At 39.7% G+C, this 22818-nt stretch overlaps 1 protein-coding gene across 7 annotated transcripts in view; it reads right to left on the minus strand.

Annotated features, from left to right (window-relative positions):
- Positions 1–22818, minus strand: part of Dscam2 (Down syndrome cell adhesion molecule 2) — a 410918-nt gene that overhangs the window by 54001 nt on the left and 334099 nt on the right. For all 7 annotated transcript variants that reach the window (XM_065235003.1, XM_065234999.1, XM_065235001.1 and 4 more), the window contains exon 7: positions 22232–22376. In XM_065235003.1, coding sequence (XP_065091075.1) covers positions 22232–22376 — 145 coding nt within the window. The remainder of the gene's footprint in view (positions 1–22231; positions 22377–22818) is intronic.

Genomic DNA, 22818 nt, shown 5'->3' on the forward strand with positions numbered 1-22818 from the left:
CATTCCATTTCTGGCCCACTAGTGCCTTGGGAGAATAAATAGTTAGTTAAAATTTATAAAAAAAAAATATAACCTACCTAATTACAGAAGAAATATAAGATCTGAATGGGTACTCAAACCATACTTTTTTACCTGTGTACACCTATGCATCTAACATTGGCCAAGGCAGGGCTAGTTTTCCTTAGATGAGTCTCATCGTCACAAAGTTCAGCTATGCATTATCCCAAAAATTTAAATTAGTTAAAACTTTGTCAATCGTGTTGGCACCCACTGCTTCTTTGGTAGGTAGTGCCAAGGGTTACATATTCAGTTGTGAGGATGATTTTCGGGGGATACAAGTGGTTGTAACTGGGAAAAAGCCATATCGACAGTTGACGCAAGGAATAGTGTACACCTCAGCTTGTTAACAGTCAAAGTTCTTCCTTCCAGTTTCCCCAGTGGATTCTTCCTACGAGTTTGATCCAGATTTAGTAATTCTAAAGGAAGGTGAAAGTTAGTTCGGATAACAAGCTTGCCGCTTGACGAACAGGTCTCTGTCTCGTTTGGTAAACGAATAGTGTAGGCGGGGATGCAGGAACTTTTCTCACATAGTGTGAATTAACTTTTGAAGATTATGGTCCGCCTTGTGCTGCGCAGACAAGTGTGCTACTAAATGAATTCAAATAAAAGCAGTTTTGTGGTAATTTCCTTTTAAACTGTTCTCGGTGATGGGTTCTGAAGTGGAAGTTACCGTTTCCGTTGTAATTGGTTGAAAGTTAAAAAAAGGGATGTGGGAGACAGTGCTCTTATGTATCTGTTGAGTGGATTGTGTCACGCTCTAGAACTTTGGGCTTATTATTACACAAGCTGTCGAGGAGGGCCTGGATTCGTTGAAAGGTTAACTGAAATGTTGTATGCAAGCTGTTGTTATTTTTTCTTAAATTTTGTCCTAAAATTACTTCCAAAATTTGTAAAACTTATTTTTGATTTGTGATTAAAATAATTGGACATAAGCAAGTGCGACTTAAATGTTTAAAAATACTCCACGGAGGCGAGTATCAGCAAATTGTTTCATAAAGAATGTATTCACAAGATATAGGCCTTTGTCCAAAACGTAAACAAACCAGAAAATGAATTTTAAATTTTTCCGCCACCATTCAATTCATATTTAAGAAAATTGAAGTATTTTAGGCATTTATATTGTTCAAAATAACAATAGTAACTGTATCTCAGTATACAACATCCAAAATATGCGAAAAGCTTTCAAAAATATATGAAAATCGATAACAATTTAATTTCATAAATTAATAAGCTTTTTGTGAATCTTTCAATGGATAGGCCCTTTTTGTTAAGCCGTTGTGCTTGTCATCACAAATGGTACGCCCTTTGCTAAGCCTTTTCGCAACGTCAAATAAATTCAAAACAAATCATCGGCCCTGCCTCAACCAGTAGGGCCTAGCTTTGGTTTGAAAATTTTCAATCATTGGCCCTTTTACGTCACTAGGCTTATCAAAGAAATGAAATAAATGAATGGTTGGCCGTTTTAGCGTGCGGGCCTATTAATGAATCGAAAAATTTCGTTGATCGGCCGTTTCGAAAATCGAGTTACTTTTAATAATTTTTCTCGATTATGCGGAACTTTCCTACACGATTAGTAGCTATCAAGCGGTGCTAAAGAATGGTATCAAAACCCGATTTGTTTACATTTTGGACATAGGCCCATTTCAAATGTTACTCGAGAATTTTTCAAAAGTTGTAATTGGTGATTAATTACTGATAATAATCGAATGCCAGGGAGGCAATTCCAGCATCTGGAACCTATCGAACCCATCAACACATGGTTCGGAACCAACGGATTCACTTTCCTTCCGAAGGAAGACGTGACCAGAGATTCTTAAGCCTCAGAAAAATCCCAACGACGTCGGCTGGGATTGAACCCAGACACACTGGGGTGAGAAAGCAGTCACACTTAACACTCAACTAATGGCTTTGTCTAAAGAATTTTGTTTGCCATTGATAATAATGGAAGAGAAATGTGGGACAGGAATTTCCGGTATTCGTGTTTCTGCCTTTAACAGTGCCAATACCGGAAATATATGTCAAGAAACTAGCCAGCTGTGAATGCAACATAAACTAGATTCGATGCTACATTAGGTTAAACTCTTGATGCCTACTAATTGGCTACTGGACGATGGTAAGAAACCTAAGGAAATAATATGCGAAGGTTAACCTTAGACGTGCCTATAAGGTAAACCGGGGCAAGTTGAAACGGTTTTTCTTGTCATGATTTCCATTTCCATGACCAGATGTTTTTGCATCAACAGATTTGGGAAAATGTCTTTTATAAAGAAAAAATATCGGATTATAATTAATAACGAAGAAACTTACATTTTTATAAGGATACTTGCATGGTGTGTTTTATTACCCATAATAGTGGGGTAAGTTGAAACTAATATATTAGACCACTTTAGCGGTGGAAAAAATTATCGATTTTCTTCGTTTTCGTATAAAATAAGTTTTCGTAGACTTCATCAGCCCCCGAATGTGAATTCTAGTATTCCCCGAAGAACACGGTGAGTAGTTCAGTCCATATGGAAAAAAATATCCTTGAAATGCAATACATTCTATTGTTGACAATCAATCCTATTATAAGTGTATAGTATTGATCAAATGATCATAGTATTACCATAAAAGTTTACCACTGGCTATCTGTGGGCCGATACTTTTATAGTCGAGTTTTAGCACAAGCCACTGAAGATGTCTGCACATTGTAGACAAAATACGTGGAATTAAATGGATATTATTAATCCTTCTTTCTCTTTCTTTATACAAGTATTCCACAATAAGTCTTCACATTCATCAGAATAAATTTCTTTATTTTCATAATTTTCAACAATAGGAAAATATTCAAAGATATTGGATAAAACTTCTCAAAAATCAATTGTAGTTGCAGAACAACTTATGCAGGCAAAAATTGGCTTATGCAGCCAGGCTTGTTTCCACTCACTTGCTATAAAAAAATGATTATCGGGATTTTGTAATCATTAGATGTTATAATGTTTTGTACTTGTTAGATACACAGCAAAAAAATAATTTTAATATCACATCAAAGTGGATGCACTTCAATCGTGTCGAAAATATGGTGTAATATAACTTGCCAAAAAGGGCAAAATTATCATTAATACAGTGCATGAACTGACATTACGCTACTTTTACTGCATTTGTTTATTACTGTGACCATAAAAATTACATGAGATTTTCGACATGATTGAAGTGCATCCTCTTGGATGTAATATTAATTATTTTTTGCTGTGTACAAGAAGAGGTTGAAAGGCAAGCGTTTGACACATAAAACCTGTCAAATTCGCTTTCAGATAGTGACAATCAGCGATTTTACAACTCGTGAGTGCTCACTCTGAGTGAACGCTGTCAAACACATGTCTCAAACACATACTTTACATCCTCTTCTTTTAACTTACAAGTACAAAATAATATAATAACGTCTAACGATTTCATAATTCCGAAAACATTTTTTTATAGCAAGGGAGTGGAAGCAACCCTGTATGCAGCTATACACAGGCTTATTCAGCTTTTAACCAGCCTATTTTTTTGGTTACATAACAAACATTGGAAGCTGAATAAGAGTTTACTAACGAAAAAAAAAATGCTTCTGTAGCTAATAAATAGCTTATTCAACTCTTAACCAGTTCAAATTGGTTGTTGGGTAGTTTGTTAGTTAATATTCATTTTCTTTAGTTAGGATAGCTCGACTCCCTTTTTTTTTATCGTAGAAACAGTACGTTTTATTGATTATTATATTGCAGATTTTTTACGGGCACCTGGCTCCGCTATTTCCCGACTCTTTTTTTTCAAATATTTTTTTTGTATTGAGAAAATGACGTTCGCTATTTCAACTTGCACCTCTGTACGTATTTGGATTTACCTCATGGGGTGTAAAAATGTAGGGCATGTTGAAATGTTTTAAATGTTTGGAATAAATCATTTTTGACTGTGTTTTTTCTATAACATCATTTTAACTAGCCACCATTGTGCATTAAACTGGATAGTGTTCAGAAAATACAACGTTTTAAGAAGATTGAAATGCTGCGAAAAAATGTTTGTTATACATTTCATAGCTAATGAAAATAAACAAAGTTTAACACGCACGATTAGCTGTTCATAACTACCTGATTTGACAGTAGAATGCGTTTAGGTGTATATTATTCACTTCCGCTAATAGTTACGCCTTCCGTTTTAACTTTCCCAGCATTTCTACTAGCCCCGGTGTACCTTATATAGCACCTCATTCGTGCGTCCTGCAGAGTGAAACCTGAAAGCTTTTCTTCTCCGTTTACGTTCGGTCATGCGGAAAATCTTTACTGTTCCGGCCTGTGTTCTAATAGCTGTCGCCCTCGATTGCATGGGAGGAAGTAAAGCTTGATGCAATGAGATTATTGCCAAGAATAGAATACAGATTAGATTGCGTCACACTGACTGCTGAAAGTCAGATTCTGAATCGGGTCAAACATTGAATCACGTTGCAGCAGATAATGCATGGGATTTAGTTGAGAGAAAGATATCATTAGTTGCATAAGCACATTCTAACGAAAGCAGGACCAGCGAGTTAATTTATTGTACAGTGATTTCCTGTGTCGTGTGTGGACTGAAATAGGCTTTATACCGAAAGATATGTGACTAATCGATAAGCCTTATTCATGTGATTCGTAGGTGGATGAATGAGCATGTGACCATGTTCTGCAGTAGGTAAATGTGAAGTGGACACATTTTTGTTGACCTTGACCTATTTATAATGTAAATGATCTACATTGAATGAAAAGCAACAAATATAAGACGAGCTTTGAGTGGGTTGGTTTATTTCCTTTAAATTCCGTTATAATTGCTTATCTTTTGACAGATACGCGTATTTCGTCTACTACTTGCAGACTTCATCAGTGCCAAGTACTCAACACCACAGTGGTGTTGAGTACTTGGCACTGATGAAGTCTGCAAGTAGTAGACGAAATACGCGTATCTGTCAAAAGATAAGCAATTATAACGGACTTTAAAGGAAATAAACCAACCCACTCAAAGCTCTTCATAAAGGGATTCTGTTAAGAGGTTCGACAAATTTAAAGGATTAAATATAAGACGTTGAAGAATAATTACTCTTCATATAACGATGAGTTGAGTATTACCTTAGAGTAAAAATATATAGAGTGCAAACTTATTAATAACCTGAACAAATGAAGCGTGACACTCTAAGTGTTTACAGTACCCTCTAACGGCAAATGGGTGAAGCAAAATTGAACATTGAACAAAAAAAAATATTTTAGATGAAGACAGCAATGGAGTTGAATATAACATCTGAGCTGAGTCTTAGCAACAATTATAGTAAAAAATATTCTGACATTAGCGAATCTAGTGCATGACAAGTGAAGCGTATAAACCCTCTTTTTAATAGTGTGTGTAATAGATGTGTGTAGTGCTTATATTACAGTTTCAGCTGCTTTAACTCAAATTTTTATTTCATATATAATCCACAGTTCCTTTAATCGTATGCCAAAGAGGGAACTTTTGATCTGACGCTGCCCATAAGCTTCAGCACAGATTCCTTAGCGATAATTTTGGCCACTTTTGCCCAGTCTTTTTCAAATTCTTCGATTGAATTCGCTGCCTTAAAATGTTTCCGTAGATATACCTTGCAAAGGGCCCAAATATTTTCTATTGACCGGGCCTCCGGACAATTTGGAGGATTAATTTCTTTTTGCACGTATGAACATTGTTTGTTATCGTATCTTTCGAGTAGTGCATTGACACCAAATCGGACCAAAATAGTACTGGGCCATCATGTTGACGGATCATGGGTAGCAGACGCCGATTCAAACACTCCCGAACGTAAATTTTAGTACTCATCGTCTCCTTCGTCACAAATGGCTTTGAAAACTTGCCACACTAGCGGTGCCTGTGGTGTAGTGGTAAGCGTGATTACTTCTCACCCCAGTATGCCTGGGTTCAATCCCAGTCGGCGCCGCCGGGATGTTCTGAGGCATAACATCTCTGATCACGGGGGGATGTAAAGCCGTTGGTCCCCGGTTCATGAGTTGATGGGTCGATAGGTAGGGTCCAGGTGTGGGAGCTGCCTCTCTGGCGTCGGTAGCATTGGTGCTCAGCACGGAAAACAAGATCGACAAAAAACAAATCAAGGAAAAAAAACTTGCCACACTCACATATTGCTTGCCAAATCATGGCCTTCTTAACAATTTTTTCGGAAAAAAATGGTATTTGGCAGAATTTCCAAGTTTTTCTGTAACCGGAAGTCACCATCTTGGATTTCAAAATGGTGTCAGACATTTATTTACGGTCCCTACACGTCACTCCGATTCCAAAAATACCCATATTGTGGGGTATTTGACAGAATTTCCAAGTTTTTATGCAACCGGAAGCCGCCATCTTGGATTTCAAAATGGCGTCAGACATCGATATCCGGTCCTACACGTCACTCCGATTCCAAAAATACCCATATTGTGGGGTATTTCACAGTTTATTCCAGTTTCCCAAAATCTCAAAAAAAAACTCGTTATTTTGAATTTACTTCGTAAAAAGAAAACTCGTTATTTGGGATTTACTTCGTAAAAAAAAACCTCGTTATTTGGGATTTACTTCGTAAAAAGAGGCACGTAAATTGAATACTGCGTAAAAAAAGACTTCGTAAACGGAGATTTCAGTGTATAGCAAAGCAAACTTAATTAATTTGAGATGAATGGCCAACATTTTTATGATATATATGAAGAAAAGTCGCTTTTATTTTAAAATTGATGGGGGATTAGCTTGTGAAAAACTAATTTATTTGAAAAAATCCAATATGGCGGCCAACTTTAATTTTACTATCAAATAACCATCAATTCAGTGCCAACATTTCAAAGGGGCGTAATTGCATTTGTAAACAATGGCTTTAGCCATCGATTTCTCGCGAATAAAAGCTCACTCATGAAAAATAATGACACCATTAGGTAGAGGAATGTTTCCTCTACCAGCTAGCATTGTTATTTTGAAGAGGTAAGATTTCATTCGCGAGAAATTGATGGCTAAAGTCATTGTTTACAAAAGCAATTACGCCCCTTTGAAATGTTGGCACTGAATTGTCGATTGATAGTTATTTGATAGTTTTCATTTTACGTGATTGTTGTTCTACCGCTCGTGCTGAGCGAGGAAGGTGATGGTAGAGCATGAGGGTACGAAAATAAAAAGACTGTTGCCCACGACAACGAAGTGAATGTAGTATAAAGCAGTCACTGTTTACGCGCGAAAATTAGTCACAGTTTTCTGAATTCGGAACAACTTTAATGTTAGGGCAATTGTGTCATTTCGTTCTAATTCATCTATTTTGTGTATATTTCAACTATTTCTGATCAGAAATGCTACCTCTCGCTTATCGTTGCAAATTATATTGATAATTGTCATAAGCCCGGCATGAGCAGCTCTTATAATGAGAAAAAAAAAACAACACGAAAGCGTAATATTCTTCGGCGGCACGGTCACATGAGAGCCATGTCATATGACATTTTAGTATGGTATTGTATTTGGATAGCTTGTGTTCCGAAAGTCAGAAGGAAAGGCAACGGATTATCATAGAAAATATGACGACTACTTACCACTTACAACACAACACGTACCAAACAACAAAAATCGCCAATTTTTAATCTTGACGAAGGTTTTTAATAGATTATTTTGAATGGTTGGCTGTCATAACGACTTTTTAATAATTATTGTAGCACTGCAAAACCTATTTTGTTCGCCACGATGGCGATGATGGATTTTCAATATTTGATTCAATAGTAGTAGTTATAAAAATAAGTAATTTTGAGTAGTCTACATAGGTTTGAGCCTAGCGCGCATATTACGGATATAGAGGACTGAATTTAACATTTGATTAACAAAAAAAGGGGGTACTGAAGTTTATTTGAAAGATGTCTTGACTTTTTTTTTCTTGATTTGTTTTCCATCAATCTTGTTTTCCGTGCTGGGCACCAATGCTACCAATGCCAGGGTGGCAGCTCCCACACCTGGACCCTACCTATCGACCCATCAACTTATGAATTGCGGACCAACGACTTTACTTCCTAGCGTACTAGGTATTTCAGAGAAAACTAACGGGAGTTTTTGAAAGAACTTTTAGAGATTTTAGACATTCACTGCAAGTCACTTGCGTGAGTTCAGATTTCGAGTAAAATTTCTAAGTAGCTCTGTGGAAAACTCCAAGTCGATTGTGATTATCCTAAGATCTGTGAAAAATACCAAGGGAATCGAATTCTGAGGGTAAAATTCCAAAAGAAATCTGAGAATAATTTTAAGAGAATTCCAAGTACTCGAAACGAATTTCTATAGAATTTTAAGGAAATTACTAAGCAACATTTTTGGAGAATTTAGAGGAGAACTTTAAGATAATTCTGATGTGAATTGCTTGAGAATTCTAAAGATAATTCCAGTGAATTTTAAATAGAAGTATGAAAGGAATTCGAAGAAAACATTTTAGCCCAATCCCTGGTACATATTTTATCCACGATTGAGTAAAAAAATGCCACTAAATATTGCTTTATTTAAAGATTTCGTGCGTTTTGTAGCATCCATCATCTTGCATATGACAATGGGAAAAAGTGGGAAAAAAGTGATTTCCCTATCAAAGATTACAGATTTCAGTTCCAAGCACTGCCATTATCAGACTATACCTCTATTCAAGCTTTTAGATAAACATTGTAAGGCCCTTCTACTTTGAGAATTATGCTATGGAACGGCTATTCTAAACATATCTTATTGCAATTTAGGAACCAAATGTAAGTAATTGACTAGGTAATCGTATTTGTATGAAGTCCTGATTTGGCCTAGTTTGAGTAGTATAAAATCCATATTTTGTACATAGGACCGATATCATAGATTACTTCTACTGTACTTTAAATCAATATCAAGAAAAATACACGAGAAGTTCACTAAACACTAAACAGCAACAGGTAGTCTACGTCAACCATGCGGTCGTGTTTTGTACACAACCCCACCATTATTTTCACATTTATATCGCTGTGAAGCAACTGAGAAATATTGAGGTAACTTATGTCTATTATTATAACCACTTCGTTTTTGTTTGTTAATCTGGTTAAGATGTTTTACTTAATTATCTTAAAGATAAATCGTCCAGTTCAAACCTTTGTAGGGGTAAACGGTGGGATCATCAATGTTCAAATAAGTTTAAGGAACAGAACTAAAGAACATAACCACCGTGATTGGTGATCACTCTACAACCTAAAATTATCAAACATATAAGATTTTATTTAACCACAATTTTGATTATCGCAAGTTTTTATGAGCGTATGTGACACATCTAAGGAGAGAACACCCGGTGGGTCGTGATCCATAGATTGAAAAAAAGGCGGGTATATCCCATAACCTTCTAGTTCTAGTCGAACTTCAACAATGAACTCCTTTGTGATTGACCCATGTTGGACACCGGGACGCACGCCTGCCATATGTGTTATGGAAGCCCCTAATTCATCCATCACAGTCGAGTCATTCCTGCCAGCGACCTCCAGCCGTCCCTGTCCTGTGTTTGGATTTGATGAAGGGGTCTTCCAAAACCCTATCTCAGGCAAGTACGACATTATTTCGAACAATCCACTTCCTGAAATATATTATGCCTACAGCCGATCATTTCCGATAAAAGCACAACCTGCTTTATTCAACTCGACAGTCGGACGCACACTTGCAACTAGCCTTGTGGAAGCCCCTGATCCTATCATCGCAGTCGAGCGTATGCTGCCAGCGTTCAACAGTCGTCCCAGCCCTGCGTTTGAGTTAGGAGAGGGGGTCTTCCAAACTCCAACTGTAGGCAAGTAAAGGGTGATACGGTCAAAATTTGGTCAATATCAACTTGACGTATTTTTTTCAATTTTGCATTTAAAAAACCTGAACACCCCTCATTTTGAAGGTGTGTGTGTGTAGAATGTTGCTCCTATTTTGATTTTGGAATTCACTCTTCAGTTGTCAAAATGCCGTCCAAGCAAGAAGAGCAGCGTATCAAAATTTTGCTCGCGCATCGCGAAAATCCGAGCTACTCGTACGCAAAGTTGGCAAAATCGCTAAAAGTTGCCAAATCAACCGTTACAAATGTAATTAAATTGTTTGGGGAACGTTTGTCAATATCAATATCAAGCCAGGAAGTCTGGATCGGGGGGAAATCGAAAACCGGAAGCCGCTGAGACGACAAAGAGAGTTGCCGGTAGTTTCAAGCGAAACCCTAACCTCTCTCTCCGAGATGCCGCAAATAAGCTGGGTGTATCGTCTACAACCGTGCATCGAGCCAAAAAACGAGCCGGACTATCGACTTACAAGAAGGTAGTGACTCCAAATCGCGATGATAAACAAAATACGACGGCCAAAGCGCGATCCCGGAGGCTGTACACGACGATGCTGACGAAGTTTGACTGCGTGGTAATGGACGACGAAACCTACGTCAAAGCCGACTACAAGCAGCTTCCGGGACAGGAGTTTATACGGCAAAAGGAAGGGGAAAGGTAGCAGATGTTTTCAAGCACATGAAACTGTCAAAGTTCGCAAAGAAATATCTGGTTTGGCAAGCCATCTGTACCTGTGGCTTGAAAAGCAGCATTTTCATAGCTTCCGGGACTGTCAACCAAGAAATTTACGTGAAAGAGTGTTTGAATAAACGTCTGCTGCCTTTCCTGAAGAAACACGGTTGTTCCGTACTGTTTTGGCCGGATTTGGCATCTTGCCATTACGGTAAAAAGGCCATGGAGTGGTACGCCGCCAACAACGTGCAGGTGGTTCCCAAGGACAAGAACCCTCCCAACACGCCAGAGCTCCGCCCAATTGAGAAATACTGGGCTATTGTCAAGCGGAACCTAAAGAAGACCAAAAGCAGCAGTTCAAGGCAAACTGGCTTTCTGCGGCGAAGAAGGTGGACAAGGTGGCTGTACAAAATCTGATGGCAGGGGTCAAGCGTAAGGCCCGGCAATTCGGATTTGGAAAAGCGGAAGCCGAACTGAATATTTTTCCTGAATTTTATACTAATTGAACTTGAAAAAGAAATTTAATTTGATTTTTTAAATAAACGATTTCACCGATTTACACGCGTTTTCCCTTGACAAAATTTTGACCGTATCACCCTTTATACACACTTAGAAAAAATCACCGACTTCGGTAATTCATTTACCGAATTCTCAACAGCTGAACGGTCGGTAATGTTTTCGGTAATCGAGAACATTACCGAAAAATCTGTAAACTGGATCAGCAAAATTAGCTGTCAAATTTACCGAACGATCGGTAACGTTTACCGATGTGCATTGCTTGATTTGTAGTCGACTTTACCGGAGAACTGTAATTTTGAGGACGATATGCAAATCGAAAATTACCGAGAGATCTGTAATTTTTTAAAAAGGTCACCGACTCAACTGTAATTTGATTTAATATTGTTTCAAGGTGGCGATCGCTGCAACCCATGCAAAAATTTGGCTGCAGTCGTGATCAATAAGTTAGTGTTGCAAATTGCACCACCAATGAACAAAACCAAGTTTTTGTCGGAATGATTCGGCGCTACACTGAAAATAAGGAAGCATTGGAAGAATATTCCAAATGCTGTTTTCAGATCGTCGCCAACGGGAATGGAAGTTGGACCGAAAGAAAAAACAAGCAACAACATCGGCCATCTGTAATCGTATTTATTAAGATAATGAAAATAAATTATTTGCGGAAAATATCTACGATTCACTCATCTTGGTGTTGAATAACAGCCTCCATAATTTCACCTTTTTATTTTTCACAAGCACGAACGCTTTTAAAGTCGATCGAAAATAACAATATGGTGGATTTGAAGTTCACCTAGACCGTTACCGAACTCAGTAATGGAACGCTTTGTTTACCGGAACTTCAGTAAAATATTTCACCGAAGTCAGTGATGAAGCTGATTTACAGACCTGGCGGTAAAAATGTTTACCGTTTTCGGTAAATTAAAATGAAATCACCGAAATTCGGTAATTTCATTTACAGTTTTCAGCAATAAACCGAGAAAATACCGAAACATCTGTAATTTTTAGCATTACCGATCTAAGACGGTAATTTTTTTTACCGAACTCAGGGTCTCTGTTTAAGTGTGTAATCAGCAAGCAACAACTGCTCTGTCTGAAAAAATCTTGGTTTCCAGATTGCCATTGTATATGTCTGCTCCTCGACAATTGTGGTCTGAAGATAACATTAACAGTATACCAGCCCCACCATACCAGAAGCCGAGACGCTCCACAGAAAATTCACCGGAAAAAGCATTCAGATCCTCTGATCTAGTCCTGCCGAAGATTGACGACTTACACCATTATGATGAATCAACTTCTGTTTGTTTACTGGGACGCACTGCCGTTGGCATCATGGAAGCCCCCGAGCCCCCCGCCACAGTCGAGGCATTCCCGCCAGCGACCTGCAGCCGTCCCGGCCCTGTGTGCGGGCCTGGTGAAGGGGTCTTCCAACCACTCGTTTACGGCAAGTATGAACTCGTCCATGTGAATTCAACTGTTGATCCGCCACTTCGTTTCAGTTCATCTTCGCTTATGGCCACCACTTCGATCGTTTCTACGTCAGGTGATCTTTCGCTGCCTGATAGTTCACCGTTCTCTCGTGCGGATCCTGGACAAGTTATCATTGACACGGCTCGCACCGAACCCTCTAGCGGTTTACGTGTCTACTATCAGAACACCAGGGGGCTCATGACTAAATTGGACGATGTTTATCTGGCTGCGCTTGAAGGGGAATATGACGTTTATGTATTCACGGAAACTTGGCTCGATGGGAGGATCAATTCAGTGCAACTGTTTGGTGACTCTTTTACTGTCTACAGATTAGACCGTAATTCATCCAACAGCATTCGTACTCGCGGTGGTGGTGTGCTCATCGCTGTTTCCAACGAATTCGCCTCCTGCGTAATCTCCAACGAACTATTTACTACAATTGAAGTGATTTGGGTTAAGGTCAACCTCACTTCGCGGGACATCCTCATTGGAGCGGTGTATATTCCCCCTGAACGTCGACATGACTGCACCACAATGCAGCTTCATCTGGATGCTACAGAATTTGCATCGTCCATGGCTGATATAACGGATGTGCTTCTTCGGCTTGGTGATTTTAATCAGCCTGGGCTTAGCTGGTCACCCTCAGGCCAGGGTTATGCGTTTCCAGATCCGATTGCATCTTCAACTACTCCTGCCAGCCGCTTGCTTGTTGACGGCACGGCTTTTCATGGACTGAGCCAGATAAACCTTGTTCCCAATTTCCAGTCTCGTGTTCTTGACTTGGTTTTTGTTAGCGAAAGTGCACTTCTGGACTGTGTCGTCGTTGAAGCGCCTGATGTCATCGTTCCTCTTGACAATTTCCACCCTGCTTTGGATATATCTATCGCGAACGGATCTCAAATTAGTTTTGATGAAACCATGACTGCCACTCGGCTTAATTTCCGGAAGACCGATTTCCGTTTGCTGAGACGTTCCTTGTCCCGGATCAACTGGAACGTGTTGAATGACCTTGATATCGATACAGCAGCCGCTCGCTATAATAGCCTTTTGCGCGACTGTGTTTGTGCTTCAGTACCGAAGTGCCAACCTCCAAGAAAACCGCCTTAGTCTAACGCTACTCTCCGCAACCTGAAACGAGTGCGATCTAGAGCTCTCCGTGCTCTCACTCATCGACGATGTACCCTTACCAAGCGAAATTTTTCAATTGCCAGCAATGATTATCGCCACTACAACAAGCTTCTTTACAAGAGGTATGTAATTCGTACTCAACATAATCTGCAATACCACCCCAAGGGATTCTGGTCGTTTGTGAATACTAAGAGGAAGGAAACTGGACTGCCGTCAAAAATGTTTCTCGGCAATGACGTAGCAACAACTGAGGACAAATGCAGCCTATTTGCTAGGCACTTCTTAAGCGTCTTCTCGAATGACTCCCCATCGCAAGCAGAAATTGAGCGAGCCGTCCGTGATGTGCCAACCGACGTCGTAAACATGGATGTTTTTGCCGTAGATGTACAAATGGTTCTCTCTGTGATGAGTAAAACCAAATCATCATTTTCACCAGGTCCGAGTGTTATTCCATCTGCAATCCTAAAAAAATGCTCCGGTATCTTAGCTGCTCCGTTGTCCTTGCTCTTCAACCTGTCACTTCGTCAACAGAAATTTCCCGCACTATGGAAACGGTCTACTATGTTCCCTGTTTTCAAGAAAGGAGACAAACGCAATGTGGAAAACTACCGTGGGATTACCTCGCTTGGGGTTGAATCTAAGGTGTTTGAGTCGCTGATAAATGAGAGATTGTTTGCTTCCTGCAAGCATTACATAAGTACATGTCAACATGGTTTCTTTCCTGGCCACTCCGTGGAAACTAATCTCGTCAGCTTTACGTCGTTCTGTATGGAAAATGTATGCAAGAAACTTCAAGTGGATGCCATCTACACTGATCTTAAAGCTGCGTTTGATAGAGTTGTGCACGATGTTCTGCTAGCAAAGCTTGAAAAAATTGGATGTTCTGTTTCCTTCTGCAGCTGGCTTAGATCGTACCTCGTGCAACGTGAAGTTACTGTATGCATTGGAAACTACTCATCGTACTGTTTCTCGAACAGTTCAGGAGTTCCACAGGGTAGCACTTTGGGACCAATGCTCTTCTCTTTATTTGTGAACGATGTAACGTTTATTCTACTACGAGGAGGTAAATTGTTTTTTTGCCGATGACTTGAAGATTTATCTAGTTGTTCGAGGCTATGCCGACTGTTTAGAACTACAAAACCTTCTTGAAATCTTTAATGATTGGTGTGAACGTAATTTTATGGTCCTGTGCGTCTCAAAGTGCTGCGTAATTAGTTTCCGTCGAACTAGGACTGCCATTTTGTTTGATTATAACGTTGCTGGAACTGCAGTTCAACGTGTCGATCACGTTAAAGACCTCGGTGTCATGTTGGATGAAAAGCTCACATACACTCGCCTCTTCTCAACCACGATCGACAAAGCTAATCGACAGCTTGGATTCATGTTCAAGATATCTAAGGAATTTCGTGACCCTCTGTGTTTTAAAGCCCTTTACTGTTCATTGGTACGCTCACTACTGGAATTCGCGTGTGTTGTCTGGAATCCCTACCAAGCTGTATGGAGTGGACGATTCGAAGCTGTTCAACGCAAATTCGTCAGATACGCACTGCGCTATCTTCCATGGAGTGACCCGCTGAATTTACCACCGTATGCTGACCACTATCGTTTACTGGGTTTGGATACTCTTGCTAAGCGACGAAACATATCGCAGGTCGTCTTCGTTGCAAAAGTTTTACTCGCAGAATATGATGTTCCTGAGTTACTGGCCAAAATTAATCTGTATGCTCCTGCCCGAACACTCCGTCCGAGAACCTTGCTACATGAAGTAGTACATGCAACCAACTATGCTGCAAACAGTTACTTTGTCGCCATGATTCATCAATTCAACGAAGCCTCTGACCTATTTGACTTTGACATCAATGCCTCGATGTTTCGTTATCGTTTGCTGTTGGCCAATTTTTAATTTTTAATGAGTGACTACATTTAGATTTAAGTGTTTCATTGAGACTATCAAGTCAGATGGACTATAATAATAATAAATAAATAAATAAATAACCATAAGGCTCACTTTCAACATTTCATTTATTTCCACAGTTTCCAAACCACTCTAATCATTTGCTCTCATCCTATTATCTTCTAGTGCAACGCAATTGTTTTAATTGCCTATTATTTTTCAGCTGAAGAGGAGTTTTAGTTTTCTAAGCCAACAAGTTTATTTATTGCGTGGCAAGCACAATTATTTCCTATACACATAGAAGTCGTGAAAATTTTAAACCTTTTAACAGATTATGGTGGCATCACTGTCATTTTACTATTTTTTCACTTATCCGTTCAACCGATTGATAATTATTATCAAATGTCTTTAAAATTTTCACTTCATATTATAAGACCCTTCACTTAATTGCATGGACATAAACGTAAAACGGTGATTGCAATTTTGATCGATGGCCAACCAGAGCAAATTGATTCTGAAATGTGTCACACATAAACTCATTCACTTCAATGTACGGAGAAATGTGATGGTTGATGGATTGATTTGAACGCTGAATCAAGCAAACAAGACAGCTGCCGCCCGACCCGCGCCCAGTGTGTGAGCTTTGTGTGCACTAAGAAGGGTTAAAGAACTTTATGACCTCGTTATCAAGCCTCAACAGACACCCAATAAGGTTCACGACCACGATACGAAAAGTTCAGCCAAGTTTTGCCAAGTGTGAAACTGATTGATCAATGACATCATATTAAAGTATTTTACGATACCAACTTTTGACAGTAACTTACCCCTTGCACTTTACTGTGCTGGAGCTCAAACGAGCAGCTTTCGTACAAACCAATTCGCCAAAGTCATTAATTAATGTTTCGTTCGCTCACTAGGCGGAGTTCCTTTCTAAGTTGCTGGCTGTTCCTACCCTGTCTGCTAGAAAATCAATCCGATAGCTATATATTAGATGGACGAAGTTTCAGCTTCTGAGCTGCATGAGCGTTCACATGTTTGCTCTGAGGATAGCATACTATCGACAAGGATGTGCCGGCAGCGCGAGAAACTAGCCGGGGTTTGAAACTAATTAATCACCATCGACGTCCAACCAACCGACCCATGGCGGTGAGGATCGACGTGTATTGGCGATGGCAAAGGATTGAAAGAATCTTATTATAGAGCAAAATGTATATGTATGCGATGAAGTGTGTTCGAGCGGATCACAACCCCTGTCAGATGATTCCTTCGCTCGTTCGTATAGTATACAGACGCGGGTAGCGAAGATTGATTTCCATGCAAACTAATAAATTTTATTTGATTTGAAATCCATTTGGAAAATTTCCCCACTGCCGGATGAGATGATGAAGCAATTTAACGAAGCGGAGTTGATGACTTTAGAATGATGAGAAAATCGATTGATGGGCCTCAAACGCTTTTAACTGATTGGCGAACGTTGTTTCAGACTAGGAAAGAGAAAAAAGGATTTACACTGAATATTCAATTTATAATGATGCATTTGTTTACAATTTATGGACATTTACTTCGTGAGGATCCTTGCTCCCCTCGTCGGGAATGTGATACAAGCATATTATATTGTTGTTTTATCTTTCACTTGTCTCCCCTTATAATTGCACAGCCGTCGTTAGAGGCATAGAATTTTTTAAAGAGTAATTTGCACATAATTTACTGTTCACCTCATCCCAAAAGTAGCAACAGATTAGTGACGTGGATTTAATTTGACCCGCAACCTACACCAACACAACTTCATGCAACAGATTCTCCAACAAAACTGTTCATACCCCTTCACAACTTACAAAAAGTAGATCCAACTCACACACAGTGCACTTCCGGTCGGTTCAAACTTTTCCAGTCACCTCAACCTTCAGGGTTCATATAAATTCACATTTTAATGTCTTATTAAGTTTGAATGGCATTAAAAAGCTGAGTGTGAAAAGGAGATGTAAAAACAGCAAGCTTTCGGTAAACAGAAACCTAGGTTTTCACACCATTTTCCCTCCATCAGTCGGTGACATCCGCCCAAACTCAAACCAGCAACGAGCAATGGAGGAAGCCCTGTCAGATTTTTCCTCCGAGGAAAATAACTTTTCGCAACCATAAGCTCGCAGTCAGGTATTTGTGCTTCGAGTCCCATTCTCAAAACGAGAATAAAAGTAATAGAGAAAGGTGGGGCAAATGTACTAGGTTTTTGAAAAATTAAAATATCTCAAAACTCCCAGCATTGCGAATCAAATTAATTCCATACACTGAATTTTTCTTGGTTAACAACTTTCTCTTGCAGAACCTATAGAGGAATATATAGTTAAATCATTCACCACCGGTGGGACAAAGGTTCGATTTAGTTATGCCAGGTTTTAGGACGTTTTGATTGTGTAAATCATAGTATGCATCATGAAGACATCAATAAATCCCAAATTGGTGTCCAGATATTGTTAAATCTTGGCGAACAACGAAATCCAACGAAATGCAGTACTTTCGCATTTTTACGTGACTTTTGCACAATCTACTCCATTTATGTTTATTTAAAGTATATAAACGCTTCCCAGATTTTTGTGAATGTCAATGTTAAAACATGGAGTTTTACACAGGCTTTGAATACCTCAAAAACGTTTTGTCCCACTCGAACTTTTGCCCCACCTCACTCTACGGCTGAAATAATAACACCTACTCGCCCTGCCCGGAATACTCCCTTTATGTACCCACACCACACACATCCCCGAAAGGTATTTCGGAAAGTCGAGAATCTATTCTATTGCTGCTAGCAGCACGAGCTTCCACTTTTGCTTTTGGGTATGGAAAGCTGTTTGTCCGTTTGTGGTTACGAAACTTAATTATACACAACCCTAAATCTACTCTACACAATGCTGCCATGTCGGAAGGGAGGGTGCGGTTGGGGGAGACCTAAGCTGGGATGTTGATATTTCATTGCCTTACGTTCCAAAAATACCTTACAAGCGAGGTTTTATCACTGCAAAAAGTCACACCAACATAGCTGTATCGAAAATAATGACATAAGAATTTGTAGCTTCAATTAAAATTTTGGCTGTTCTCATGCACCTCTCTTTAGATCAGCTAGCCACCGTTGCTAGTTAGTTCGCTGATCGTCTCTCCACTTTCGCTGCTACTCCGACAGTATTTGAGTAACTGCCCTGCTGACGGCATTCGGGTGTTTCTTCTACATTTCCACATTGCGTACAAACGTTCCGTTGCGTGTCCGAACCGATGTAGATAATGCCTGAGGCAACCGTGACCAGATAGGAATTGCGTTAGGTGAAAATTTACCACTCTATGCTATCTGTTCACCCTGGTCGAGAGATTTGGTATTAGCCTATAAGTGCTGCCACTTCGCCATAAACTCCGCTCTCACCACATTTCCGTATATCCGAGCCTCAGTATCGACGATGATACACTAGCCAGAAGACGCCTCTTGTTACTTCTTGGTCCAGAGACACTAACTACTCCACTGTGCGTTCCATTCCAGAGCGTTGGACCAAGATTGGAGACTGGTGGAAGTCCGGCCGTGGTCCTAAATAATAGATCTTTGTCCCATGTCGGTCTCGTAAACCAGAACCCGGTTCAGGAAATAACTCTTCAGAATTCTGCACAGGTAGTCAGGGACTCTCATTCTGTGCGGCGCTTCGGCAATGGCTTCCCAGCTAGCGCTAATTAATGCATTTTTGACGTCAATCGTTATTACAGCTCAATATAGATTTACCCTCCGTTTCGGTTTGCACGACTTCTCGGCTCTCTCCATCACTGTCTGAATTGCATGCACCGTTGATCTCCCTTTACGGAATTCGTGCTCACTCTCCGTACATTTTGTCAGCCTGTTAAGAATTATTATTTCCAAGAGCCTATACGATGTTGGATCCTTTGGAGGTTTTCCTAGTTCCGGCAGCAACACTAGTTTCTGTATCTTCCTGGGAAGTGACCTACATCCAGACATTTCTGCAGCACCATCCTAAACATGTCCGGGAACGCCTGGATCTGACAATCATCACGATTGATCTAAAATGTGTAAAAGTGACTGATCGTGCACCGAACTTTGTTTCCCTACGTTGTGATATATTTAATAGATAAAAACAGACCGACTGTTGGGCCATCCTGCCATGGCGGAGGCATACGAACTATACACGTTTATTCAATTGTTTTTACATACGACTGACAAATAATAAGACAATTATACATGGACAAGTGGTGACATCTATGTACAGGTAGAGTTATTATTTTATGCTTAGGGTAAAGGCGGTAAACGTCGCTTGCACGAACATACCGGCCCGCCAAAACCAACGGTTTTAAAATAATTTAATGATTTCGATGATGAATTCACTGGTCTTTCTTTATTCTTCGTCGGTGGATGAATATTGATATTAGAAAGTACACTGATGCAATCACGCAGGCAGATGAATATCCAACGTAGACACTTGCCCGTTGTCAATGAGCATCCGCCTCTAGCTAAATACTGAGCCGTTTGCAGCAGTATCGGAGGGTGAGCTAGATCCAAGCGGGATGCTCTGCTAGATGGCTGCTTGAAAAGCCACACCATCGTAGCCGGTAGCGTAGTTGAATACTCCATAGCACACTGGTTTGATCGCACAAATGCACAAAGTTCTGGGATTTTCGAATCGGATAATCACGTCACTTTCATTACAGTTTGCGCAATCCTGGTCACGGCACCATTATGATCGTGCACCGAACTTTGTTTCCCTACGTTGTGATATATTTAATAGATAAAAACAGACCGACTGTTGGGCCATCCTGCCATGGCGGAGGCATACGAACTATACACGTTTATTCAATTGTTTTTACATACGACTGACAAATAATAAGACAATTATACATGGACAAGTGGTGACATCTATGTACAGGTAGAGTTATTATTTTATGCTTAGGGTAAAGGCGGTAAACGTCGCTTGCACGAACAGTGACAATATTGCGCACTCTCAACCAAAGTAGACTCAGAGTAGAACTAGCCAGGCTAAAAATCTCCATAATAAAGAATTAAAAAAATCATTTCTCAATAGTGGGCCCATACAAAAATTCAGCAATCGACTAAATTTTCAATAGCAACGAAAAATATCCATTAGTACCGTCCCAAATGACGCGTTCATCCAGATAAAATTGATATATAGTAGATTTTTAGCGATGGGCCCAATCTTAGATCCATTGTCCAACATTAGAGCCATTTCCCCTATTTAAAAAACATTAATAGTTCCAAAAATATGTAAAGTTTGCTTAAAAAACTATCAAAGTTAGCCCATTTTACGGTACTTGGGCTGGCACAACTCCAAGTAATTTTGCCAGTACATCTTTGATCTGCTCCAGAGATTCACCACTGGGTAGACCTTTCAAGACAACCTTGAACAGATGTTCAGTTTTGGTGTCGTAAGTAAAAAAAATGGTGAATGGTGACGTTTGAATCCGTCCAAGGTTTCAGCCACAAAAGTTCCGTGCGAAGAGGATGGAAATCGGAAATGGTTATCACAATAGAAGGAAACTTTTCCTTCTTGGCATTAAACCGGGAAAGATTATTAGATTTTTTCCTTTTTCATTCTCATCATCTGTGAGCAAATCAAATTGATTGATCAAATTAATTTCATCAGAAGGTGGATCAAGAGACTGCCCTTTTTGCGCTTAGGTGCCATTGCGGCAGTAGCTGGTTACTATAAGCTTCCAGGCTTCCAAGCTGGTTACTATAAGAATCTGAAGTATCGAAGAGGGATTTTCCAATTCGATATCCAAGCAGAATATCGATATCGAAAGAACAAGGATCAAAGAGGAATAAGAGTCGAACAAGTTACAACATTTACAGTCTCCGTTCATGCGGTCTCCACTAACATCCTACGATGATTAATCCCTTATAATTGTGTACATCCTTCGGTTGGGTGTACACTACGGAAGAAATCATATCAAAAAGACTGGCAACTCCCACGTTTTCTCATACAACTGCTATGAGACAGACACAATCTAGCGTTTAAAGGTAAATACCCCAAACAAATTTGATGGCAAAGACCTCATATGTTTGTGTATGTATTCAAAAATTCCATGTTTTGTTTCCACCACATAGCGCTACAGTATCTGTCGCTTGTATTCTGGAAATGTTGCGTGTCTTTTGATATGATGTCTTCGCTACTACACAAGAACCCTGCCAATTTTGTTTTGTGTTTTTGGAAAGTGGCTGTCAGTAGTTGTGAGATCATATTTTACAGCAAACGGTTATCAAAGTTGGTTTTTAGCGTCGAACTGCACTTTGTCGTTTTCGGTACCTATGAGCGATTTCTTCTGTCACAACATAAATGTTTGCCATTGATATCAATGAGCTTTACTACTAAACTTGTGATACCAAACACCGCCACATTTTTGCGATACGGAATGTATTATTTTCACTCCACAAATAATTCACTCCGACTGATCTCATTTGGGTGTAAATAGAATGAAAATTTGTAAATAGAAAATATTTTAAAAACCTGACGCATGTAAATACATACTATCTTTTGAAATGTTAGTGCTGAATTATATGCATAAGCTGTTATGCATTATTGCATATTTATTTATTATTTTCATAATTTGCTTTCCCCTTCCGATAAAATCTGCAATAATTACAATTCATCAACAAAAAAAATCCTACCTTCCGTTGGTTGGCAGTGGGAACCCGTCGAGCGTCCACGAGATTTGCGGTGTCGGATTACCCTGAGCGGAACACTTGAGCGATACGGCTGGTCCCGGTTGAAGTGTCTGCTCGATGAAGCTGTACACCAACGATGGCGGGGCATCTGTTCGTAAGAGGCAGGAAACGAGAGGGTTTGAAAAAATAAAATTAAAGATTGCGCAGAACGAGAAAGTGAACATAAACGAGCATGGTTGGATAAACAAACCGCAAAGTGTGCTGCCGTCTAGGATTGGAAGGGAGAACGAGTCTGGGTGAATTCCAGTGCAGAATAGGCAGAGACCTCCGTTGGCGGATTCGGGATTGTAGAAGAGCGCTCGGAAAGAGGAACAGCAGCGATTTACGAGAGTTGGCTGATAATTAATTTGCGGTTGAGTAATTTTCTCCGAATCTTCCAAGCGCAAAATTTTTCCGGAACTCTTTTACCCGCAGGAAAAAACTGGAAAAAGGACCCCGCCGATGGAGGATGTGACGATGATGCCCTTTTAAGCTCTGACCGAAAAATTATCATCATTAAAATGTGTACCGACAAGAATTAGGGCTTGGGA

Source organism: Ochlerotatus camptorhynchus, unplaced genomic scaffold (genome assembly GCF_037179485.1).
Source record: "Ochlerotatus camptorhynchus isolate MF236.1 unplaced genomic scaffold, CSIRO-AGI_Acam_v1.1 ptg000457l, whole genome shotgun sequence".
Lineage (NCBI taxonomy): Eukaryota > Metazoa > Arthropoda > Insecta > Diptera > Culicidae > Ochlerotatus > Ochlerotatus camptorhynchus.